At 35.5% G+C, this 22987-nt stretch overlaps 1 protein-coding gene across 1 annotated transcript in view; it reads left to right on the top strand.

Annotated features, from left to right (window-relative positions):
• Positions 1–22987, top strand: part of Rpn2 (Regulatory particle non-ATPase 2) — a 50382-nt gene that overhangs the window by 4638 nt on the left and 22757 nt on the right. The window contains exons 9-10 of the mRNA XM_066400822.1: positions 5596–5811; positions 8150–8214. Coding sequence (XP_066256919.1) covers positions 5596–5811; positions 8150–8214 — 281 coding nt within the window. The remainder of the gene's footprint in view (positions 1–5595; positions 5812–8149; positions 8215–22987) is intronic.

The raw sequence follows: 22987 nt of genomic DNA, 5'->3' as shown, positions 1-22987 counted from the left end.
CTTTCCAGCATGAAAGTATTGTCAAATAGGTTCTTTTTATTAGCTCTTTAAAGCTTTGGATCACGTCGCAAACTCTTTATAACACCCTAATTCCCCAAAAATAGGTAACACTAGGGCGGTAAAAAGTTGGAAATTTGTTTCCTAGTTTCCAGCGGCAGTAAAAACTGTTGATAAGCTTGGAAGGGAATTTCCTTCAATTAAACTTTGTTCACTCCAACCAATTTGGTTTATTGACAGTTTTAATTGCGATTTTTGTACATTCACGGGTAAGTAACGGGCAAAAAAGCACTTAACAAAGAGTACCGATTGCAGACGGGCGTAGGGCGTTGACGCAAAGAAAATTTAATAACATTGGCTTCGGCAAGTTTAAAATTGAACTCGATTGAAATAATCGTTGCTTTTTATTAGACAAGAAAGAAAGTTTCCAGGAAATTTTTTACCCCTTTGAAACTGAAGTTCTGAAACTTTGTCTGTAAAAGAAAGCTTTGCGAGACGGAATAGACGATCATTTATAGTTTTTATTGGAGTTTTGGTCCCTACCCCCTTTTTTGTTAGTTGAAAGACTGTTGCATAGTTTTATAGAATTGATTTTAGCTTAAAATAGCATTGTAAATTCACTGCAACCGAAACACGCAACAATTATTATTATAGTCATATTCAAGGTAATTTTTAACTCTCATCATTTTCCTCTAAAATCGGAACTTCCTTGCTTGTCAGGGCAAAGTTCCACTTTTTTTTCATTGACTCTTGCCCCTCAGCACTCCCTATACTAAATTAATTACTTCTGACAGGTTAACGGGATTGTTCGAGTCTCGAGTTTACATTTTCGCTTCAGCTATAACCTGAAACGAACTTTTCGAAGTCCTGATGCCGTTTTCCCATTTCCATTCTCTCTATTAAATCTAATGATAAGTTTAAACGAGAATGTAATTCAATTAAAAGTTTCTTCGTTGCCAGTCATTGAGTCAGTGTAGGTCTTTTCGGGGCCCGCATGCCTGGAATATCAAAAGGAAAAGTTTCACACGTCTTCATTGTCGGTATCATTTTTTTTTTGTTCAGTATGCGACCGATTCGAAGAGATTTATCGCATTGCGGACCGACCTGCGAACAATTTGCCTCAATTGAACCAGTCGAGTGCCTTTATAGAACTTCCATAACTCTTCAATATAGGTTTTCAGAGGTACTTCGATCTGTTCTTATAGGATTTAATGTGGCTCAATCTAGGAAACTCGTTATGGAAAAATTAATTTAATATTGAAGGAGCTGCAGGACGAAAAGGACTCATTTGGGGTTTCTTCGGACTCAATTAACTTTACGTTGTTTGTGTTTTCTATCGATCTTGCCATCCTGCTGAGCAGCAAATTCGGGATGCTACTTAGGATGCGAATAGAATCTTAAAGCGCCGTATTGGCAAATTATTGACCAATTCAATTTGTACGTTCCATATTTTGCGAAGTTTTATCAATAAATCGAAGTTAATAAACAAGTCCCCTTGGTTTGAAAATTCTTAACACGTAATTTCCTATTCAAAACTTATCGCCAAAGTGGTGAGTAATTAATTGATTTCATGAAAGTCTTTTGCAAATTTGTGTTGGCGTGACAAGTGAGCGAGGGTTATTAAAGTTACTAAAGCAAAGTTAAACTTTGTCCTTTGAACTTTCTGTTTTAAGTTTGTGGTGTCCGTTTTGTGACGAACTTTCAAATTAAAAAAATAATCCTGAGCATCGCTCTATTTTCACGTAAATCTAACGAATTCCAATAGATCTCGAGTATTTTCGTAGTGTTTTCATTAAATACGTGTGAGCGAAATCCTGAATTGGTTTCTGAAAATTGGAGAGTTACTTTCACACATCTTTGAGGAAAATTTTCAAACATTTCCAAAGACTAAGCAATTTTTAGTGCTTTCATTAGCTTCTTGATTGAGTTTGTAGACGAATTTATTAGCATTTTGGAGCAAACTTCAGGAAATTTTAGAAGATTTTTAAGATAATTAATTTAAGGCATAATTTAAGTTAATAGCTTTGCTATCATTTGCTGTTCCAGACATCTATAAAACATTACCTAATCGAATATCTCATCATAAATTCTTAATATACCGGGTTCGGAAAAACGATCTGCGGCTTTGAATACACGAGTGGCATTATTCTCGGAAATTTAACAGCTTATAAAAGAGACGACAGCCAATTATCGTGATTTATTGCCGACTTATACTTGCACAGCAGCAGCAAGTTTGAACCATGTTTAGAAGACTGGAATAGACAATCCGTGAACTATAGGAAACCTGCGAGAGACAGAGATACCGTAATTTAGAGTATCGCAATTAACGGCAGAGCCTCAACAGGGCTATTTGGTGCATTTCAGTCAAGCTTAGAAGTAACGAAGGGCGAAATTGAATGGTGAAATGGCACGTTTCACCCGTACAATTTCGTTGTTCAGCGCGAATCGAAGGGATTAAGTGCATTTGATGTGTGTGACAATAAAAATTGAATCCATCAAATTGCGGGAATAATGATAGGGAGTACAACAGATTAAGGGGATAAAAAACTTTAAAAAAATATATATATATGTTGCTTAACGATCCCTCGAAAATGTTGAGCGTGGGGTAGATTTTATATGGTATTGTTAAAATCTGGTCAATAAAACGACGAAATAAGTTTTTTTTTAAATTGGCCATGTTTTGCAGCCTTATTGCCATATTAACTACAATTGACTTCGTACGTTTGTTGGTCAAATTTTCGGGCTATACCAAATCAACACTCATAACATTTTAAAACAATTATTTAATGCAGACAAGAGTGCCGAAGAATCACTGTTGGTGAATGGGAAATGAACTACCAACGGATATGATAATGGTGTTGTAGGCTTATGGGTTGACGTGATTAAAGCTTGTACGATTCTTCTCGTAGGATCAAAGGGAAGTGATTCCGCAAAATTGCCGCCAAGACAATTATGGATTGATCAATGAAGTTCCTACTACCGTGAGTGGGCACCCTCAGAGACATTGTTTTGCGGAAAAAATAACCAATAACCTTTCTAACTATAGCGAATGTTTCTTCGTAAAAACTAATGATTTATAGTATTTTTATTATCAGTTGAAACTACGAAAAAATCTCTTGCCGGTATATATTAAAGGAATTCAAAACATAGACGTAACAAAAACTATATTTTTTGAATTATTGGAATAATAACTAGTAGGTACATATGAGGCGTTGCTGAGACGAAGGGCTAACCTGAACTAACCTGAACTACACAAAATGTGGTTTGTCAGTTACATACTCCTTTTTGAAATTTAAAGACTGTTATGCCTGAATTATTCTTGTTTTTTTTTTTTTTGAACAGTCATAAATATTGAAAACGAGACGTTGACACTGCACATCTAAGTCTTTGTTTTTAAAATGGTTACTAGCCGTTGCAGTATTCGCGTTTACTTTACTTTCCAAATGGTCTTCAAAGGGCCTCGAAAAGCCACACCTAATTGATACATTCAGGACTCCTATTTGTAAAAAAATAATTAGACTAAATTCATACCTATCAAAACAATACGCTCGTAATAATACAATTAGTCCTATGAAAAATATACATATAAAAGTACGTATGACTTAATTTAACTACGTAACACCACAAATTGGCAAAAAATCAATTTTAAACGCCCTTTGTGGGCGCTGCTGGTTCCAGTTTGTTTACACCTACGCGTACTGGTCTCCAATTCACAATCCAGGCCGATTTCCAGTCAATATTCGCTTTGGTCCGCTGGCTTAGGCATCCGAAACGTCACAGGGCCTTAACGATTATAATTTTATTTGGCATCGTGCTATTTTTGACGATTCCTTCTATAGGCGAAGTTTTTGACCGATATAAAAAATACCATGTGTTTTCAGCAATATCGATGAAAACTAGTCGTAGAGAGATAGGCCATTTTCCAGGGTCAGTTGTACTAAATTCCCCAGTGGAGAGTCTGTTTGTTTATCAAGAAACGTAACAAAAAAAAAACTGTGTACTGCGGATGGTGCGGTTGCCGTGTTCACTAGAATCTCATAAGACAGAGGTCTTAACTATTGTACATTCTTTAGAATAATAGAACAATTTTATCCAAACTTTACAATGTATATTGCAGCCGCTTTACTGGACTTGAAAACTTCTGGGCAGATTAAATTCTTAAGTGTTTTGTTGAGCGCGAATCTGGAGGAAGTTCAAAAGTTAATTCTAAACTGCTTGCACAAGGTGTCATGAAGTCGCCCAACTTACAAGAAGATGTGAAATCCGTCTTGGAAAGTTGACTCTAAGTCTTAGATGGGAAATTATAATATTTTTGAGTATTAAATTAAAAAAAAAAATTGAGGATTTTCAATAGCTAACAGATTTTAAAATTTATGTCTTGAAGTCGAACTTTTACCTTGCGCTAAATCGCAAGCTCAAAGGCTTTCCAACATTGGTGCTAAAGCTACCATTTCGGTTTCCCAAATTTCAGCTTACTTATGGGTATTTGCCGTATTTTTCAGTCATGGCCAAGCTTGATATTTATGTAAATATCCCGACTTTTGGCAACCCTGGAAGTTGCGATATTATTGTATTTGCTGGACAAATATTCAAGCATAAACTTTAAGAAATCCCCAATAAGTTTCCAGCTCATATTTGCCAATTCAACCTGGTTGTTTACTGCCAGAAAGTGCTTAAATAAATCTCAGTCCGATAACATGAGCCCTTTGACATACGCCTTCCGGAAGGGACTTCAGTTATCTGACAGTAGGTATTTGCATAAAGTCGTCTCGAAAGTTTTTAAGTTCAGGACATCCGGGATTTGCCTGGAGAAATTTATTTCCAAGTTTCCTCCTCAGGCCTGGATATTTGGAAGTTTGATGTGTTTTTCATGGGTGGATGCATTGACATTTTTCCCATTTCGTCTATCTCCCAAAAATGGCTGGTTTTCCACAATTTGAGCCTTTTTTTTTTTTTTTAGGTTTTTTTAGGTATTCACGGATCCTGACGGACCACTATTCCAATCCTCTTTATTGGTTGTTTTTAATCCACATTCAGAGTCTGCAGTGAACCATTGCGAGCTTTTATTTTTTTGCTCATTCGTTCATTGTTACGTGTCTAGTGCACGGCAGCGATAACTAATTGTCAAATAATCTTTAAAGTAAATAAATTAGGCTTCTAAACCGTAAAATGTTGTTGAATTGACTCCTCTTTGCCCTCTTCAAACGTAATCTCCGTTTTGTTCGGTGGCAATTTCAGCTGGCCTTCCACATTTTTTAACCTTAACAGATTCCGGCACTCATTATCGGATTATTCCGTTCAATTTGGTCCCGTGCTTAATTTCAATTCGGCCCCAGAGTATCTGGAGATTAGAGATACTTTTCATTTGTGGAACGACGCAAAGTCAATTTGAGCTACGTTTTATTTTTCAACGCCGAAGGTAATCTAATTAAAACGGGTCTTGTAAAGCGCTTTTGATTGCGAGTTAAGTTCTCGAAATTGGATCTTGCGGAGCCAGATTTAGGTCGTTGAATTAAAATGTCTTAAGTGTTAAGTTTGAGGCTTAAAGTTAGGCTTTTAGGAGGAGTTCATGCCTAACAAGTGTATTTTTTTTTTCAGTATGCACAAGAGAGTCAACACGAAAAGATACTTCGCGGTCTGGCTGTCGGCATTTCTTTCAATATGTATGGCCGCCTTGAGGAGGCCGATCCTCTAATTCAACAACTAACCACCGATAAGGATCCAATTCTTCGACGATCTGGGATGTACACCATCGCCATGGCTTACTGTGGAACAGGCCATAATCAAGCTATTAGGAAGCTTCTTCATGTAGCTGTAAGTATCATTATTACTCTTAATATTAATAAATAATTCAGTAGTTATCTTCCATTTACGCCCAAATGAGGAGCAATAATTGGCATTAAATGTTCCCTTCTGTTGATCCCCGATATGGTAATATGAAAACGCTCGGGCCTTATTAACATTTTATTAACGGAATCAAGCCTACAGGAAAAATGGGAATATAACCCCGATCATAAATCTTATCGGCTATGCAAAAAGGGGAAGAGAAAAATCCCCTTTGGATTGAATCCAATTGGAATTGTCAAGAATTGGAGGCAGAAATATGATATACCCTGGATATCACCTATAATTTCCCTTGCAATTTGCTCGTCTCTGTTTCCAGAAGAGATACAGAGTAGGTGTTAAATAGTCGAGCTTTATTGAACATGTGAAAAGGGCACAATTTTGTTTGGCATTTTAAGGAAATGGGATGGCTCTTTTGATGCGAGTGGTGGCTTTGTTGATGAAAAATTATTCGGAAAGCTTTACTAGGACACGTATTCTTACCCTTGTAAGCTTTGAAGGAACTGATGTTTAGAGATTAAATTTCTATTATTCACTATAAGTAGTACAGTTCTAAGAATAGATTTCCTATCACGAATTCATGCCCGTTAGTGCATTTCGCAATCTAATATTGATTTCAAGTCAGCTTAATTGGGTAATGGAAAAACCTTATTTTGCGCGGATTTAATAGAAGAATAGATTATTAAGATCGAAGTCGGATTATTTCAATAACGTGCGATAAACCGACCTTTGAGGTTTCCTTAATTTTCCAGTTCCTTCTCGGTTTCTACACAAGACACGTAAATAAACCCACCGGCTTGGAATTACACGCCCTTGTACTTCGGTAATTAGCATTTCCACAACGTCGTTCCAACACTGCCAGGAAGCGCTCAAGAACGTGGTCTATTGTCAAGACTAATTGTGAAAAATCCAGTTTGGAAGCCGCAAGCCTCGTGTCTTGCATGCTTTTACGCTGATCCAGTTTTGGGATCTCAACTACGGTGAATGGACTTACGACATAACATCTTTCCATATTTCTTGGAAAGTTTCCACGTATACAGGACCAATGATACTAATCATGATTATTAATGCCAGATTAGCGGTTGTCAATATGGAGAGCTTTTTTGCTGCAGATTATATTATAGATTTCCTGGAATCCATTAAGCAATTTATTTTAATTAATAAATTAACATTCAAACTATCGCATTTCAGATTCCTAATAATCCATTCGAGCGGATTTCCGTTGTTTTTGTAAATCAATATCATCAGCAACTTTGATTTATGAAATTATTGCCATATTGTTAATAAGGGATATTTGGGGATAAAAAGCCAATTAATTTTGTGATTTGATAAATTGGGCGTAGAGTTCGCAGTGATTAGAATAGGGATGTTAAGAAAATGACTTAGAAACCCTACATAATCAATTCCGGAAAGAACAGGGATTCTGAGATTTCTCATTAGACTTCAGGCGGTGTTTTCGCACTTCCATTTTCAAATACGTTAAAACATGAGTTTTTCTACCTCTGAGTTCCGAGCCGTCTTTTATTACTGAAAGCTCTTTGTTGTTATTAAGGAACTTTACCTGTTGTCTAAAATAATTATTCTTCAGTTTTTTAAGAATTTTATTTCTTCATTTCCTCCAAAAAGCTTAGGAATCGTTTTATGGTTTATTTTGTGACTTATTTATTAATTGGCTAAGTTATGCGTATTAACTTTTGATTGATTTTTTAAAGCTTCCTCGTTTCTATTGATATTTGAAGGTATTTTTGGAATTTTTCTGAATTTTAATGTGTTTTCCTTCCTTCAACTTAAAAGCTTCATTTAGTTCAAAACAGACATCTCGTATTTCAAGTTTTGGAATTTTTGGTAAATGAGAAAGATTCTAAGTGAATGTGGTTAATTTTTGGGGTTCCAGGTCGAATTTTTAAAATCTCTAAATGTATTTTCGTTGCTAAATGTACTATTTAACATATTCTTAGTCCCCAAAAATAAAAAACATATTTTTGCCACTAAAAATCAATCAAAAGCGGAGCTTATTAAAGAAATTTTGATGACCCGAAAGACGTATAATTTCCCTATTAAGCAATTTACTCGTAACTGAATCTTAAATTATGTTTAATTCTAAACTAACATTGCTATTCAATGCCTCAGAGGAAATTTTTGTCTATTACTGCTTAGGAAAGCACTAAATTCTCGTAGAAATTTATTCTTTTCTTTCCTGCATCTTTAATTTGGAAGCAATCTGAGAGTAGAGAAATATTGCCGTTATCGGAATTCTTGCATGTAAAGTGCCAGTCGTAGGGACTAAGATGGCATTTTTCTTTTCCAGGTATCTGACGTGAATGATGATGTAAGGAGGGCCGCTGTTACTGCCCTAGGGTTCCTTTTATTCAGGTAAGTCACAATTTTTCTTGATATTGTCTAAGAGACATACTTAAGATATGTAAGCAAAACTGGCTGCGGAAAGTCTTCTATCATGCACTAGTATTGAATTGAAAAACGGAACCAATTTAAACGAGTATCCTTCAAATCGGGAAGTTAGGAAATCGATTTGTGAAGTTGCTTTGGAGCCAGAAATATGATTGAGAAAAATGTGACATACTACATATTTACTCAATAATTATTTGGTGTTTGTACAAAGGTATTGAAGTAGAGTATGGGGAAGAGTCTCTATAGACTCTATAGTCTTAATCGAGCAAATTTTCCATTACATTCAACCTTTTTAAAAGTTTCGTTACCCGCAGCTTCAGGACGAATTAAACTCCTCAAACTTCCAGTTTGCAGTGGTAGCTGACAAAAATAAATTTCAGTTTTCCTGCAATTTTGTTTGAAACTATGCATTTAAAACCCGAATTCTCAAACTCCCTATTGAATAGTTTTATTTTGAACATTCTTGTAAAAATAGATGATTCAGTTCAAATTAGGCCGATCCGTGAAGAACTACACTTTGCTTCTAGGAATACTTTAAATGACATTACTTTTTAATAAATTGCACTAGTTTGAAGTTCGTTAACGCCCAAGGAAAAGACTTATTCATGTCACTCATTTTAATCCTTAATTAATACTTAACTAAACTAAACGGTTTAAGTTAATTTTTAATTGGGAACCGGAAAGCAGGAAGGATAATGTGCTGCGTGGCGGATAATTGAAAGGCAATAACAATGAAACCCTGAATAAATCAGCAATTAATTTGCATCACAATCTAATTGAGGGTGGCCAACAGTCCTACTGAACTCTGGCATCCATCGAGAGCAGAATTAAGGTCGTTAAACGGAAGATGACATCATTACGGCCAAATAATTGCAGCAACTTGCTGGTTCATTATAGACATTGTAGAAGCAATTTGTTTATTGATCCTTCATGATATGGGAAAAAATTATATTCGAAGTCAATTTTTAAACATAATCGGGTAACACTTCAAATAAGATTTGAAATTTAAAAGATAAATCTCTTTCGATTTTGAATATTTCTCACAAAGGAAAACATTCCGTAAGATCAACAGCAATACAGGGCAGCTTAATGGATAAAATTCTTCGAAGCCTGCGAAGAATCCATCCATCATTTGAACAAAATTTGAATGCGAATACCAGGTACGTATTGTTGGTGGCTTATCATGATTGACCTTTTCTGGAAGCCCTATAGTTGAATTAAAGTATGATTTCGTCTCTCTTAAGAACGAACCTAGAAGCATTTCGATTTGAATAAATGGTTGTTAATTACCTCATAAAATGCTTGTCCGGTTCATTATTTAGTGCTTCTTCTAATTAAAAAAAGACGAATATAGAAGGAAATTTATAACCCGCTTATGGTTTTCATTATGCTATTTTTGTTTAGGCTGTTTCGAGTTTATAGACAGCATGAAAGCAGCTTAACGCGAAATTTAATTCTTTTGTGCTAGGTTTTTAATTAAAATAACTTTTATTCTAGCTCTGGAAAGTTGGCCCGATGATAGATGGGAAATTGTCCTATCAAAGGTCGACTAAAAAGGCATTTTACCAGAAATATATGGCATCATTTCGGGAATCCGCTAAAGGAATATGATTTAGTAGCTGGTTTCTCAGTGCCTTTAAAAATCCGGCTCATGTAGCAAATTGCTTCTCAACGATGCCAAGCACGTTCTTAATACAATGGTAGAAATACAAATTGATTGAAAGGTTCAATAAAGTGGAATACAGTTTCTGTTATTGTACTGGATTTTTAGATATATCGTTCCTGTCTTTTTCGGATGCCCTGGTTTCTTTGAAAGGGAATGTGAAATTATATTTTCCTTCATGTGTAAAACTGGTCCGAGTTCTGAATGGAAGTTATAAAAGTGCAGTTATACTTTAGGACGTTTGAATTACAAATTCATGCAAAAGTAATGCCAAACATATCTTTAAAAGAATAAAAGTAAGCACTTGTGATTTATTAATGGTTAAAATCTGCTTTATTCATTATCCACAGTGAATGAAAAATTAAAATTCCAACATTCTTTTGCGGTGCTCCTTTTATTGCGGTGACATTTTTGGCACCAAAAGTTAATAAAGAATTGTATTAGGTGTACAACTTTGCTTCCGCCGTTTTTGAATAGATGTATGTAGCGGTAAGTAATGATCGAAATAAATAACCCCATGTGGGCATGCAGGAGCCTTGGGCACCTGTTAACATAACCTCATAAAAATATTAGTCTATTTGTGTCTTCATCATAAAGTTATTCGCAATTGAAAATGTCAGTGTACGAGCCAAATTCTCGTCATTTGCGGGAGGTTTTACTTTTCTGCTTCAATATGAAGAAATCTGCTGCTGAGGCTCATCGAATGCTCTCAGATACTTATGGGGAAGCCACTATTAGTGAAAGGACATGTCGTGAGTGGTTTCAGCGCTTCAAGAACGGTGATTTTCACGTCGAAGACCAACATAGCGGTGGAAGAAAGAAGGTTTTCCAAGATGCGAACTTGGAAGCATTACTTGACGAAGACTCGTGTCAAAGTCAACAAGAATTGGCACAATCATTGGGAGTGACTCAACAAACAATCTCAAAACGCCTCAAAGACATGGGAATGATTCAGAAGCAAGGATATTGGGTGCCGTACGAGTTGAAACCAAGAGATATTGACAGGCGTCTGTTCGCTTGTGAACAGTTGCTTGCAAGGCAAAGACGGAAGGGATTTCTGCATCGTATTGTGACTGGGGACGAGAAATGGGTTCATTACGATAATCCCAAACGCAAAAAGACTTGGGGATATCCCGGCCATGCTTCCACGTCGACGGCCAAACCGTCTATTCATGGTTCCAAAATCATGCTCTGTATTTGGTGGGATCAACTCGGCGTAATATATTATGAGCTGTTACAACCAACTGAAACAATCACAGGTGCTCTTTATCGAACCCAATTAATGCGTTTGAGCCGAGCATTGAAAAAGAAACGGCTGCAATACAACGAGAGACATGATAAAGTGATTTTGCAGCACGATAATGCTCGACCCCATGTTGCGCAAGTGGTCAAGAAATACTTGGAAACATTGAAATGGGAAGTCCTACCCCACCCGCCATATTCTCCTGACCTAGCTCCTTCTGATTATCACTTGTTTCGATCCATGGCACATGGGCTAGCTGACCAACACTTCCGGTCTTATGAAGAAGTAAGAAATTGGATAGAATCGTGGATCGCTTCAAAAGATGTCCAATTTTTTCAACACGGGATTCGTATGCTGCCCGAAAGATGGGAGAAAGTAGTGGCCAGCGATGGACAATACTTTGGATCCTAAAGGTATAATTAGTTTTTTACAATAAAATCGCGAAATTCGGAAAAAAAACGGCGGAAGCAAAGTTGTACACCTAATAAGTTCATTAATTCAATTACCAAGCTTTTAGTTAATGATTTCACTTAAAGTTCAATTATTGCAGAGAGAAACGCTCCTTCATGTAGTTGAACATAGTCGAGCTTGAAAAAAATGACATTCTTCAAGCTCCTTTAATAATGCAATTTATATGTTGTTCGGGAAAACTTCTTTGTTATACTTTCATCCCTTCTTATTAGATTAGGCTAGAGTGGGGCTTCGTCAAGCGCAGTTTTGGGTACCTTCATAAAAGAATTTCTATCTATTCCATAGCGATTTTATGACATCGTAAACCTTTGAGGAGATTGTGGTGACATAAGAGCTTTTTATGGGTGACGAGTTCAAGACCTGTTTTTACATGGTGCTTTAGCTTTAACTGTAACTAAAACGAGTGAATTTGAGGGTGAATCCCCTTGGGTTTGCCTGCGTTTATTTCACTAATTTCAGCTCTCTGAATAACTCCGGCTGAGGTATCTAAAGGTTGGGGCAAATACCTACATATTAATTTATTCAGATACAACTGACTCCAGTTCGATTTCGGATATTTCAAATTATAAAATTTGTAAGAATACAGTTTTTTTACAATACTTCCATGGCACATTTTGCATTTCATTAGTTTACTCCCTTGTGTACTTCATTTGAATTTCATTCCCCGACACGCAAATGCCAATTTTGCCCAGAAAACTTCTCAGTTTGACCGCTCATTTCCATTATGTTAATTCGGAATTTGAACTATTAATCTGTGCACCACTGATATGACACACATTCTGACCTTTTAAGTTTAAAATAATATGCGAAATAGGGTTTCGGGTCAAACCAGAGACTGCTGCTATTTTTCCTTGAACTTGTAAAGTGTCATCTGCTTAGAGCGTAAACTGCCGTTTCATGCATCGCTTAAAGCGTAAACTGCATCTTGAAATCATCCAATGCCAGATTTCTTCATTACTTCCACTCTCCTTCTCAAGTAGCCATTAAAAAGTTTGAAAATAAATTCTCGGAATTACTTCAAGCAGTTAGGACTTTTCCAAAGTATTTTTTTGCTGCTTAATTCCGGCAAATAAGTAAATTCAGAAAAGTTTGCCTCCTTAGACAAGGCACAACAGCGTTCAATATTTTATTTCATGGAGAATCAAATCTCTGTTGGGTGTTTCGCAAAGAAGATTGGGAATTACCATCTTGGGGGTGGGGTGGGGGTTGTCACCGTTTCAGTTCTTTGTACTAAGTACGCTTATAAACTTACAAACTTAACACTTTCACTTCATGACAGAAATGTATATCGCCAATGAAATAGTTTCAGTTTGAAGGACAATCATAAATGTCTTTATAGCATTCCTCCATAGTTTTCGAGTGCATCCTTAGTTTCAAGCAAAACAAAGCTCCTCCTGACATTCAAGGAGATTCCTTCACCGCAATAATACATTTAGTGGTATTGCCAATAAAGCTGTCCTTAATCGACAAACGGGCAGGCCGCTGGTCCATTCATTCCAGAGTGCCAATAAACGAAATTCCGAATCGAGTTTCCCGTAAATATCAGCCAGAAGTTTCCCTAATACATCTCGATTCGTTCTGGATGGTGGTTTCCTGAGGAGTCGGACTGGACCGAACGGAACCGCACCCTCGAAGGACGGGGTGTCAGATTTGCCGCCCTAATGAAGACGAATGGATTTGGGGGCACACCCATGCCAGCAGAGATCAAAGGTGAATGAATCCGTACTCGATGGGTTTTACCGAGTTTGGGAAGGATGGATGTGCGGGATGCAGACCAAAGGATAGTGCAAAGACAAATTGGTGGTTGAAGGAAAAGGAGGGATGTTGACCACAATGATTTTTTTAGCTGTGACGATAGGGGGATGTTTTTTAAAATTTATAGAACCAATAATGAGTAAAAGACTACATTTGGAGAAGATTGCGGAGTTGCTGTTTAGCTGAATGTTTTAACATTGTGGTAAATTTTAATGTTATACGCTAAACATTAAAGTTCCTTCAATGGAGTCGTAAAGTCAGTCGTCTTCTATTATCTTCCATCCGCCACGTTTCATTTGCCGTCTGCCTTTTGTCATATGTCGTCTGTCTGTCACATATTGATGATACCGCATACTTTATATGTATTTAATACATCTAATAATATGTAACACTTTAACCATTCTTGGCCAATAAAAAGCGTAAATAATGACAAAATATAAACGGATGAATAGGCTATTGGCCTTAGGCATATGAGACCTAAACAAAGTTCATATAAAATATTCCATATACTTGGAAGTTTTGATGTTTTTTTTATTTGCAATTTTTAAAAAAATATGTACCTTTGAAAGTTATGAATGTAGAAAGTAAATTCGAGAAATAACTTGTAATTAGGTATTTTTCCCTTTAAGGTTTACATCAACTTTGGTTTTATGCGTTCGGTTATACAGGATTTTTTGGCCATATTTTCCAATTTCCTTATTCACGTACGAAAGTTTGAATACACAAAACTGCAATGGAAATAAAAAACTTTTTCCAAGATGATTTTGAATCACTTCATGTAACACGAAATTTCCTATTTCTCCGCTATGAATTCGTGTAAGAAGCCGATACAGCGCTTTCAAATCCACTCGGTTAGGAAAGATAAATACAATGCTAGTTTCATTCATTCATCTGAGCCATTATTGAACCATTACAAGGATTTTCAATATTTCCACAGCCCGAGGAGGTTTTTGTGACTGAATGTAACTTTCATCTTTTTAATACATCTTGAATCGCCCCGCAGAGCGTTATTCCAATCTATTCAATAGTTCAATACGTATTGTAAGGGGCTGCTGCCATTGAACGTGGGGGATAATGAATATTAATTGTCACCGGTGCTTTGTATAATATATCGCTTTGTTTGATTTATGATTTGCAAACGGATTAATAATTAGCACGTTCAATTGTTCTAAGGGGTGTTTGTTTATTCAGGTTCAGTAATTTAGTTGTTTCTATTGAAGCCTTAATCTAGACGAGTTCATTCTTCTATTAGTTGATGTGTGGGCAGTTCGAGTGTTACTGACGACTAATCAGACTGATGAGGTATTTTCCATCAATTCGTAACAAAGTCTTTTACCGAGGGTCCCGAGTTTATAAATTTCTCTAGCCTTCTGAATCTCGAAATCTTTATTCAGTCTGGGTTTTTCCGAGGCCTCAAATAAAATCTTCTGGCCTAAGTATTACAATTCCTTTTATTGTGTCAATTTTGAGATAAGCTGCTGGAATTGAGCTTAGAATTGCTTTTTCACAACGTTGTTAGCTAAATTAGCTAAAATTACATAAAACAATCCAATCCATTAATCCCTTTTCCGGAAAACCAAGTCTAATAATTTTTTTATTTCTGAAAGTCCTCAATATAATACCATTAAGATAATTATAGCATCATTGTTTTCCGTTAATTGTTATTTTTTTAAATCTAAAATTATTAATTTATTACGTCTACAGCTCATTATTAATTGGGTCAAAAGGTGAAGAAAAATGAAATGTTTTAAGGGATGACCATTAATTACAGCAAATACGGAAACCGTTCGGTCGAAAGCAGAAATTAATCATAATTTATTCAAATGCCCAATGCCGCTTTTAATTTTGGTTTTTTATATTATTATCTTGTAATTGGTCTGAGCAGTTGAACCGATTAATCACTCAAAGTGTTGGGGTTCTAGCCAGGTATACAGGGGATTGTTTCAACTCCTACACTTTCGATTCAGAAAAATGTTTAATGAAGACTAGATTGTTAAATATTGTATTTAGTTAAGTTAACGAAAGGAAGACACAATAGTTTTTGAAGCCGTAACTTAAGCGATAATCTTTCAAATGTTGGAAGGAAAAAGGGAATCCCTCATGGAAGGACTCCATTTGCATTCTGTCCGAATTTACTTTAAATGAAAACAACACGGTGGCGTGTCTAACTTTTATTGCTGTTTAATATTGAAAAATAAATCCCACTCAAAATACGGAGAGAATTTGGAAAGGAGGCCTAAAAATGAAACTCTTCTTTAATTCGGTTATCGTGACATTTTAGCGGATAATTACAAAGGAAAGCGTCTCAAATTGCTATGCGGTCTTTTCGAATTTCCTTTACGAGTCATTTCCAGAATTATAATGAGAGAAAAACTAAAATCTCATCGCAAGCTTCTTTGTATAAATTCAAATTTGAAATTTATTATTTCAGAAAAAACGCAATCAAATGAACTTCAAAACAGCGCAAAGTGTAGTTAAACCCCTTTATCTGTTTAAAAATTATCCAAAAAATACCTTGACTCTGAGTGACCAGCAGTTTACCGATAAGAGGAAGTTAAAGAGATCCCTGTCAAACAGTGAAAGCTAAATAAACAAAGAGTTTTGAACTAGTTCTTTATAAATAAAATTTAGGATTATCGATTTATCATTAAAATCCTTAAATTTTTGGTATCATAATGCTGCAGACGACAGATTTCTGGCTGTGATTTCATTCGGTATATCTCTTAGGGAGCTTAATAATGTATCAATTCCAGTTATGAAAAGGGACTTTTCAAACAAAGTCGTGTCCTTCATATAGAAAAAGACATTTCATTTTGTTTGCTGTGTAAACCATACTTTAAGGAACGCGAACGGTATTTCTTTCAATTTTTCTCAGTTTTATAACAAAAGCTTTCACATTGTGGATGCATGACATGCAATGGTTATCATTTTTATAAGGCAGCGTTACCAGATCGGAAAGTTTGTCCGTGGGTTATCGATTATTTGATTTTTAAATACACCACAGAGCACAAATCAAAAAGTAAAGGTAAAAATCATTTAAGTTTATTTTATTTTCAGTTGAATTACAAATATGTTATTCCATGTCATTTTCGTTCGATGGAATTTGAAATTTGAAATTAACAAAATGTTTCTTTTGTCATCTAGATGCAACGTGGGAGGATTATATACCGCCCGGTTTTTTTTAACGATGTACGAAGTAATTGTGGAATTTTATGTCCTTTTGACCTTTCGAGGTTCATGGGGGAGCGGTCGATGGCTCGTAGGTGGTATATGTTGGGAATTGACACTGAAAGGAACCTTTTGTAGTTTCACCAACAAGAAAAGCTTAGAAACTGAGAATCTCATTCACACTTCCGATAATAACGAAAACAACGTTTGTCATTGCGAAGGGTTTGGAATTGCGACTTAAAAGAAATCAATTTCTCAATTGAATTTGATGTATTTAATTTCCACCCGGTCCCTCCGTAATTACTTTTCCTTAGTGATTTTCAATTGGAGAAAAGAGCCCCGAAATAGGTCAGGTCCTGGTTAAATCGAAATTTTATTTGTATTGGAAAGGGTGTGTTTTTAATCATAAAAAAGTGTTTTGCGTAAATTAATCCGACAAAATTCAATAATTTAGTTAAAATTCAGTTAAAATTCAGTTAAATTATTATGAATACTCTATATTCTATTGAGATTTTAATTGTAAAATGTAATATTTCTTTTTTGTCATGTTTTATTAATGCCGAATGAATATATTCCAAAGTTAGTAACAAGGTTTCGAGGGTTAAGATTGAATAAACCCTTAAGAAGATTATTGACAGAAATAATGTCTTTTTTAATACCAGAACTCTACTACAAATTTCTTTGGCATAAACAAATAGATACATACTCACTCAGAGAAATCAAAGTTGTTTTAACCTCTATCGAATAATTAATTCTCAAGGGATTTCATTAAATCTCAATTGTAATAAGGCCTTTGTCTGCGAAAGTTATAATTTTACATGAAAACAATTATAATGTAACTTAATTGGCTTTTAATAATTTCTTGGAAAATAAATTGCACTACCTCACGAAGCCCTGTAGAGCAACAAGAAATTTGAGGCTCTTTGACTAGAATTGTTGAGATTCTGCTAGGTTTAACGGAGAGATAAAGATTTTTTTAAACTAAGAATTAATGGATTGCAAGTAGTTTATTGCGCCGTTTCCACGAAGATTATGATACTTGGTGAAACTGGTAGCCTTGACGTTAACTATCAAAAAGTCAAAATCAGAATCAAAAAGTACTAGATAGCTTTAGCATGGACTCTTTGGCTACCATGGGAATTATCTTGCAGATAAAGTTCTTAGTTCTTTGATGTATTGGCCGTAAGTATGGGTCTAAAGGGAACGGGATTGAAGTTGGAAGTTAATTGATGGCAATTACAGATTGGGGTTAAGAAAATGGAAAAAAGTGCTTTCAAAATAAATCCTCCAATCCATAGAGGATTTATATGAATTGCACGTGATAACTCATTCGGAATTTAATCCTTGAAGAAAGTTCATTAATGTAAAATTTGCAGCATTTTCCAAATTCGAGAAATTACATAGATTCGAAATTTGTATAGCATTATGTTCGAATGGTCTACTTTCGAAGAAGCTTACTTTAATGCTTAAGATATTGCGAAGTCTGATTGTATATTAAGGCGTTCTTGTACTACAATAAACGATTTATTTCATGTCCAAGTTTCTGTAATAAAGTGAATAGAAGTTCTAATTTAAGCGAATCCTTCCGATTTCAACTTTTTCTCCTGTTACATCCCAATTAAGCAACATAATTAGCAACTGCAAAACTGCAAAAACTTTCTAATGCTAATAAAGCCCTTTTACCTGGCGCTTATTAACAGGATTATCTCAAACACGGAGCGTTTATAAATAAAAATTATGGGAACGAAAAATTGAGAAAACTAGTTTTAAACTTTCTCGATGTAATAACTAAATGTGATTTTACTTTAATCAGGAATTTTCCAAAGGCGATGTTCTCTTAAATCCGAAGTAATACTTTTTTCACAGTTTTCTCTTCAGTTAGCATTAAAGAATTTAATGATTTCTCCGGGGGACTTCGAAGACGGTAGAAAGAAAACACGGGCACGACATGGAGTTGATATCCATGTCTTATCATTTCATTGCCATATAGACGCCTATCTTGAGGGCGTAAAATTTTTGTTTTCTTCTTTGGGGCTTTGACAGTTATCTTTAAACAAAGTTCATTCTAGGTAGTTTACTTTAGCTATACTCCTTAACATGAGTTTTATGCATGATCTGAGCAATTTACTTCATACATAAAATTCGAGAGCGAGTGGTCTTGGAAACGAAATTGCAGGATAAGTTTTAAAACGTCCCTAAAAATGCTTTGCAAGCGAGTTAAATTGTACACTTACCTCGGTTACGAGTGTTTTTTCAATCGAAAATGCTGGGCGATGCGGTGCAAATCCTTCGGGAAAAATTCATGGAGGACTCTTGCAGTCATTCAGTTTTCAAGGACACTCAACTAAAATTTACTTTCCGTTGAAATTCAATTTATTAAGCCTGAGATTTCTGATCAGTAGTCATTAGTACCCACAAATTGAATTATTTTTCCTAGTGTTTATCAAAAATGTTATTCATTTGTTAATGGGATTATTACCTTATTATATCTCTGCTTAAAGATCATCTTCGTCGTTTGTAATTTGTCGGTTCTTTACTCCTATTTTGTCTTGCCGTCTGCGTATTTTGCCCTTAAGTGCATTTCGGTAACAGAACATTAATTGTATTTCTTTTGCGAGAAGCCAGACAATCTGTGATTTTATTATGAAATTCGCCTTTGTTTTTAATGTGCATATTTTTGGCAAGCGACCAATATCGCATTAATCTTTATGTTGATATTCTCAAATAGTGACGGAAGTAACTCAATTTTTAAATGGTCACCATTGCCCCTAAAGTTTTCAACTGAAACGATCTGAAACACTTCGACTGAACGAACCCTTTCGGATGCAAATAAAATTTCGATTTAACCAGAACATAGTTCGTTTGTCACTAGGAAAAGTAATTACAGAACAAGGAAGAGTTAAATTAAGTTAAACATGTGAAATTCAATGAGAACTTTAAGTACCAGTTCAGGAAATTTCGGTAACGTGTTTTTCAAATTTTCAGTGTCATTAGATTTGAAAGAATGTGTATTTAGTCAGGGTTGGCTTATAGAAATATCCTAAAAAGTACAACAAGAATGGTCAGGCCGTACCGACTACAGTTGCGATTTGTACTACAGTTGATTTTTACTGAAGTCTTCCAATTTGAAATTCTACTTATTTTTTTCTCGCATTTTTTGAAAGTCGTCAAACCGAACTGTAAGTGACTAACATGCCATTTTGAATTAAATGCGGTAAAGCTAATTTTAATAATTACCTTTAAGCACAATCATATTTCAGCCCTTTATTTACACAATTATTAGCTGTTGTAATGTACTTTTATAGAATGAAAAAAAAACCGTTGACGATGTTTTCATCTAGATAAAAAGGAATTTCATATTTTCCCTCGGTTTCTTCACAAGCATATTCACGCACCACAACACAAATACCAAATTAGAAGTTCTGAATGTATCTTATTAAGCATCTCCATTGAGAAAGGTTCTAAATTGCCGCACTTCACCGGAATTTCGTTCTCCTTTGCCCTTTTGTAGGGGCTCATTCTGTCGCATTTAGATTTTTTCGTGCCCAGATGAATTTCGTCCTGTTCCATTAAACGAAATGTGGAAATCTAGATCTAATTGTCTTATTTCCGCAGAACGATTGCCATGTAGACGGGCTGAATTTATTGCAAATAAACAGGCAAATCAGATTTGGAATTAACCACTTTTTCTTCTCTCGTTTTAATTTAGTTGTAAGTCCCCTTCCCTGGAAAAAATTGGATGTTTCGGAATGGAAATTTTGAGATTTTATCCGGGATAATGGTTCTTACTTATACAAAAGATCATCTTTTCTAAGGGTTTAAAGGCTTAGTCCCCTCGCGCTAATTCCCTTTTACACTAATTAAATTGGATTAAAATATTTGGGAACGAAATAGAATACACAATTCGAATGGTTTTAATTCCAGTGTTGTGATTTTCTTCTTTTAAATTGGTCGTTACTATGTACTTTGCTTTAATCTACAGATACACTAACTGCGGTCTTAGATTGGATGATTTGCCTATCTGACGAGACCCTTTTGCATCGTCCAATCAAACGCAATTTATCTTGTTTCCATCAGATACAATTATAGTTGAAACATAGCGTATTCAAAACCACTAAACGCGATTTATAGAATAGCCGGGGCCCAAGCAAAATCTTTGGAACAAATTGGAACAATCGTTCCTTTATATGCATTCAACTAAATCCACTGTAAGTTTCAAAATTCCGGTCCTAAATCTAACCATTTGTGAGCACAGATTCGATTCGGGGGTCATGGAGAAATTTATTTCCTTAATAAAAAAGTTAATGATTCAGAACCTACTCCCAGAGAAGGTGAAACGAAAACGAACTCTGGCTAAGGCGAAAACATTTTGAAGCTTTCTCAATAGCGAAATTTATTAGGCTTAAGAGGGGGGAGTGTTATTTTTTCCTGCAGTCCGGAGAAATACCGAGGCTAAAATGGGAAAGTACAGATAATCCTTTTAGATAAAATGTGATTTTTATTCGGCTAACATTGCACTTGTCGAACAAACTCAAAAACATAAGGGTGAAATTTGAGAAATAACAAGCCCAAAAGAAACTGCGCGGGGAATTAAATTATATGAAGGCAAATAAATTACTTCGATGTAATATAAGACGCGCTTTATCTCTGTTATTTACCTATAGACGTTATTCCAGTAATATTAGAGTATGCCTACTCGTGTATTCCTTAGGGATTACCGGGACAGTTATATCGCCTTTCATGCACTGGAAATAAATATTTCAAAGAACAGAAATATGGTTGTGCATCTGCAAAGGGATTTTATTTATAAAGCTCAGGTAGAAGATATTACGTTGGGAAACATGAATGCAGAATAGTTTACTAATTTAGTCAAAAAGCTCCAGTAGAAATAGCAAAAATTGGTCTTTTAAGGGAAAATTACGAACGTTTTTAGTAACTTTACGAGGAACACTGACATGACGGCTCTTCTGCCCCGTTTATCTTTCTTATTTTCAATGACATTTATGACGCTGAAAACTTCAGTCGTGCGTTGTTAACTGGGATCATGACCGGTTTTCACCTGCAGAGATGTCATAAGGGAGCAACTGGGCACAAATCTAAACAGAAGTCCGTTTATCCCCATCCGTTTTTGAGCCCTAGTTAGGAAACACTATTACTACTCGCTCACTGAACAAGTAGAGAATTTCTGTTTGTCGGAAGGAAGTAAAACGGAACGGAAGTAATTTAGTGTTACCATTACTCTATAAAACGGACAGTTTCGCTGCATTTAATGTTTGATTTAAAGCTCTGGTTTGAGCCCAGCAGAGAGGTTGTATGCCACATCTCTTTTTTCAAATTGCTAAGAAATTTGAAAGCCGTTCGAAGGGCCTTAAGCAGTAAATCATTAAATTTACCCATATCGGAGCCAGTAAACGTAAGCTCTCTGATTAATTGTTAGTTAGGCGGATAAGGGTTGAATCCCAACTGTCTGCATCTGATTAACATTCTCGCGACTCAATTAGTACCAATTTCTTGTCAGATTGTGTCCTGCCTTCGTGAACTTTTTTATCAAGCAAGTATGTCTAATAAGCTGTTTATTCGAGTAAAACTGCGTAGTTTAATAAGTTTAATATTGCTGGCACAAATATGCTTTTACACTGGTTTAACAAATTTCAGCTATATCTTCAGCTAAACATGTGCCAGACGAAGTTTTGAAGAAGTGCGGCATTAATCTTACATTTACGCTCCTAAGTATTTTAAATCATCCTTATTTCCCGCTATAACTTCGCATCATCACATTAGCTTTAGAGGAGCGGTTACATACAAGATGTTTGTTTTCGGATCTAAGTCGTGCGAATCTGGATAACCGTAAAAAACAATTGGATTTCAAGAATATGCCGTTTGAAAATTTGAAACGTTTGGATGGCTTTCGGAGATGTAGGAGAAAAACTAAAATTCTGGAAAAATGGTTATTTTTTCCTCAACTTATTCGGCCATGTGGGGATGTCATATGTGATATATGAGGTTTCTATTTTTGATAAGCCGTCATCAACTTTGTTTTGCCTTTCGGGCTTCGAAAGTCATCAGAATTTTTCAAAATTTAAAACGACACATTCGCCAACTCTAAACGTGCTGAGTAAAAGTTGATTGATCCCCGCGCGAATAACTGTTTTTCTAATGAAAATTTTTCTCCGCCTAAAGTTTCATATATAGAAAGACTACAGAATTCTTTTCTAAGAAACGAATAGATTTTGTCACGAGATGTCTAACGACCAGACCAGCACAAATAGCACCACTCATGAAATCAATGTCTATATTTTCTCCTAAGAGCATTTTGTTTCAAACTCCCTGACAACAATAACATTGAGTTTTTCACTCTAATCAAATTTATCTGTTCGCCTTCGGCAAGTCTACTCAGTTTATATGTTTACGTCAGACAATTTTTTTTCGTGGCAGGA

The sequence above is a fragment of the Euwallacea similis genome, chromosome 21 (genome assembly GCF_039881205.1).
Source record: "Euwallacea similis isolate ESF13 chromosome 21, ESF131.1, whole genome shotgun sequence".
Taxonomy (NCBI): domain Eukaryota; kingdom Metazoa; phylum Arthropoda; class Insecta; order Coleoptera; family Curculionidae; genus Euwallacea; species Euwallacea similis.
This window is presented reverse-complemented; position numbering and strand designations above follow the sequence as displayed.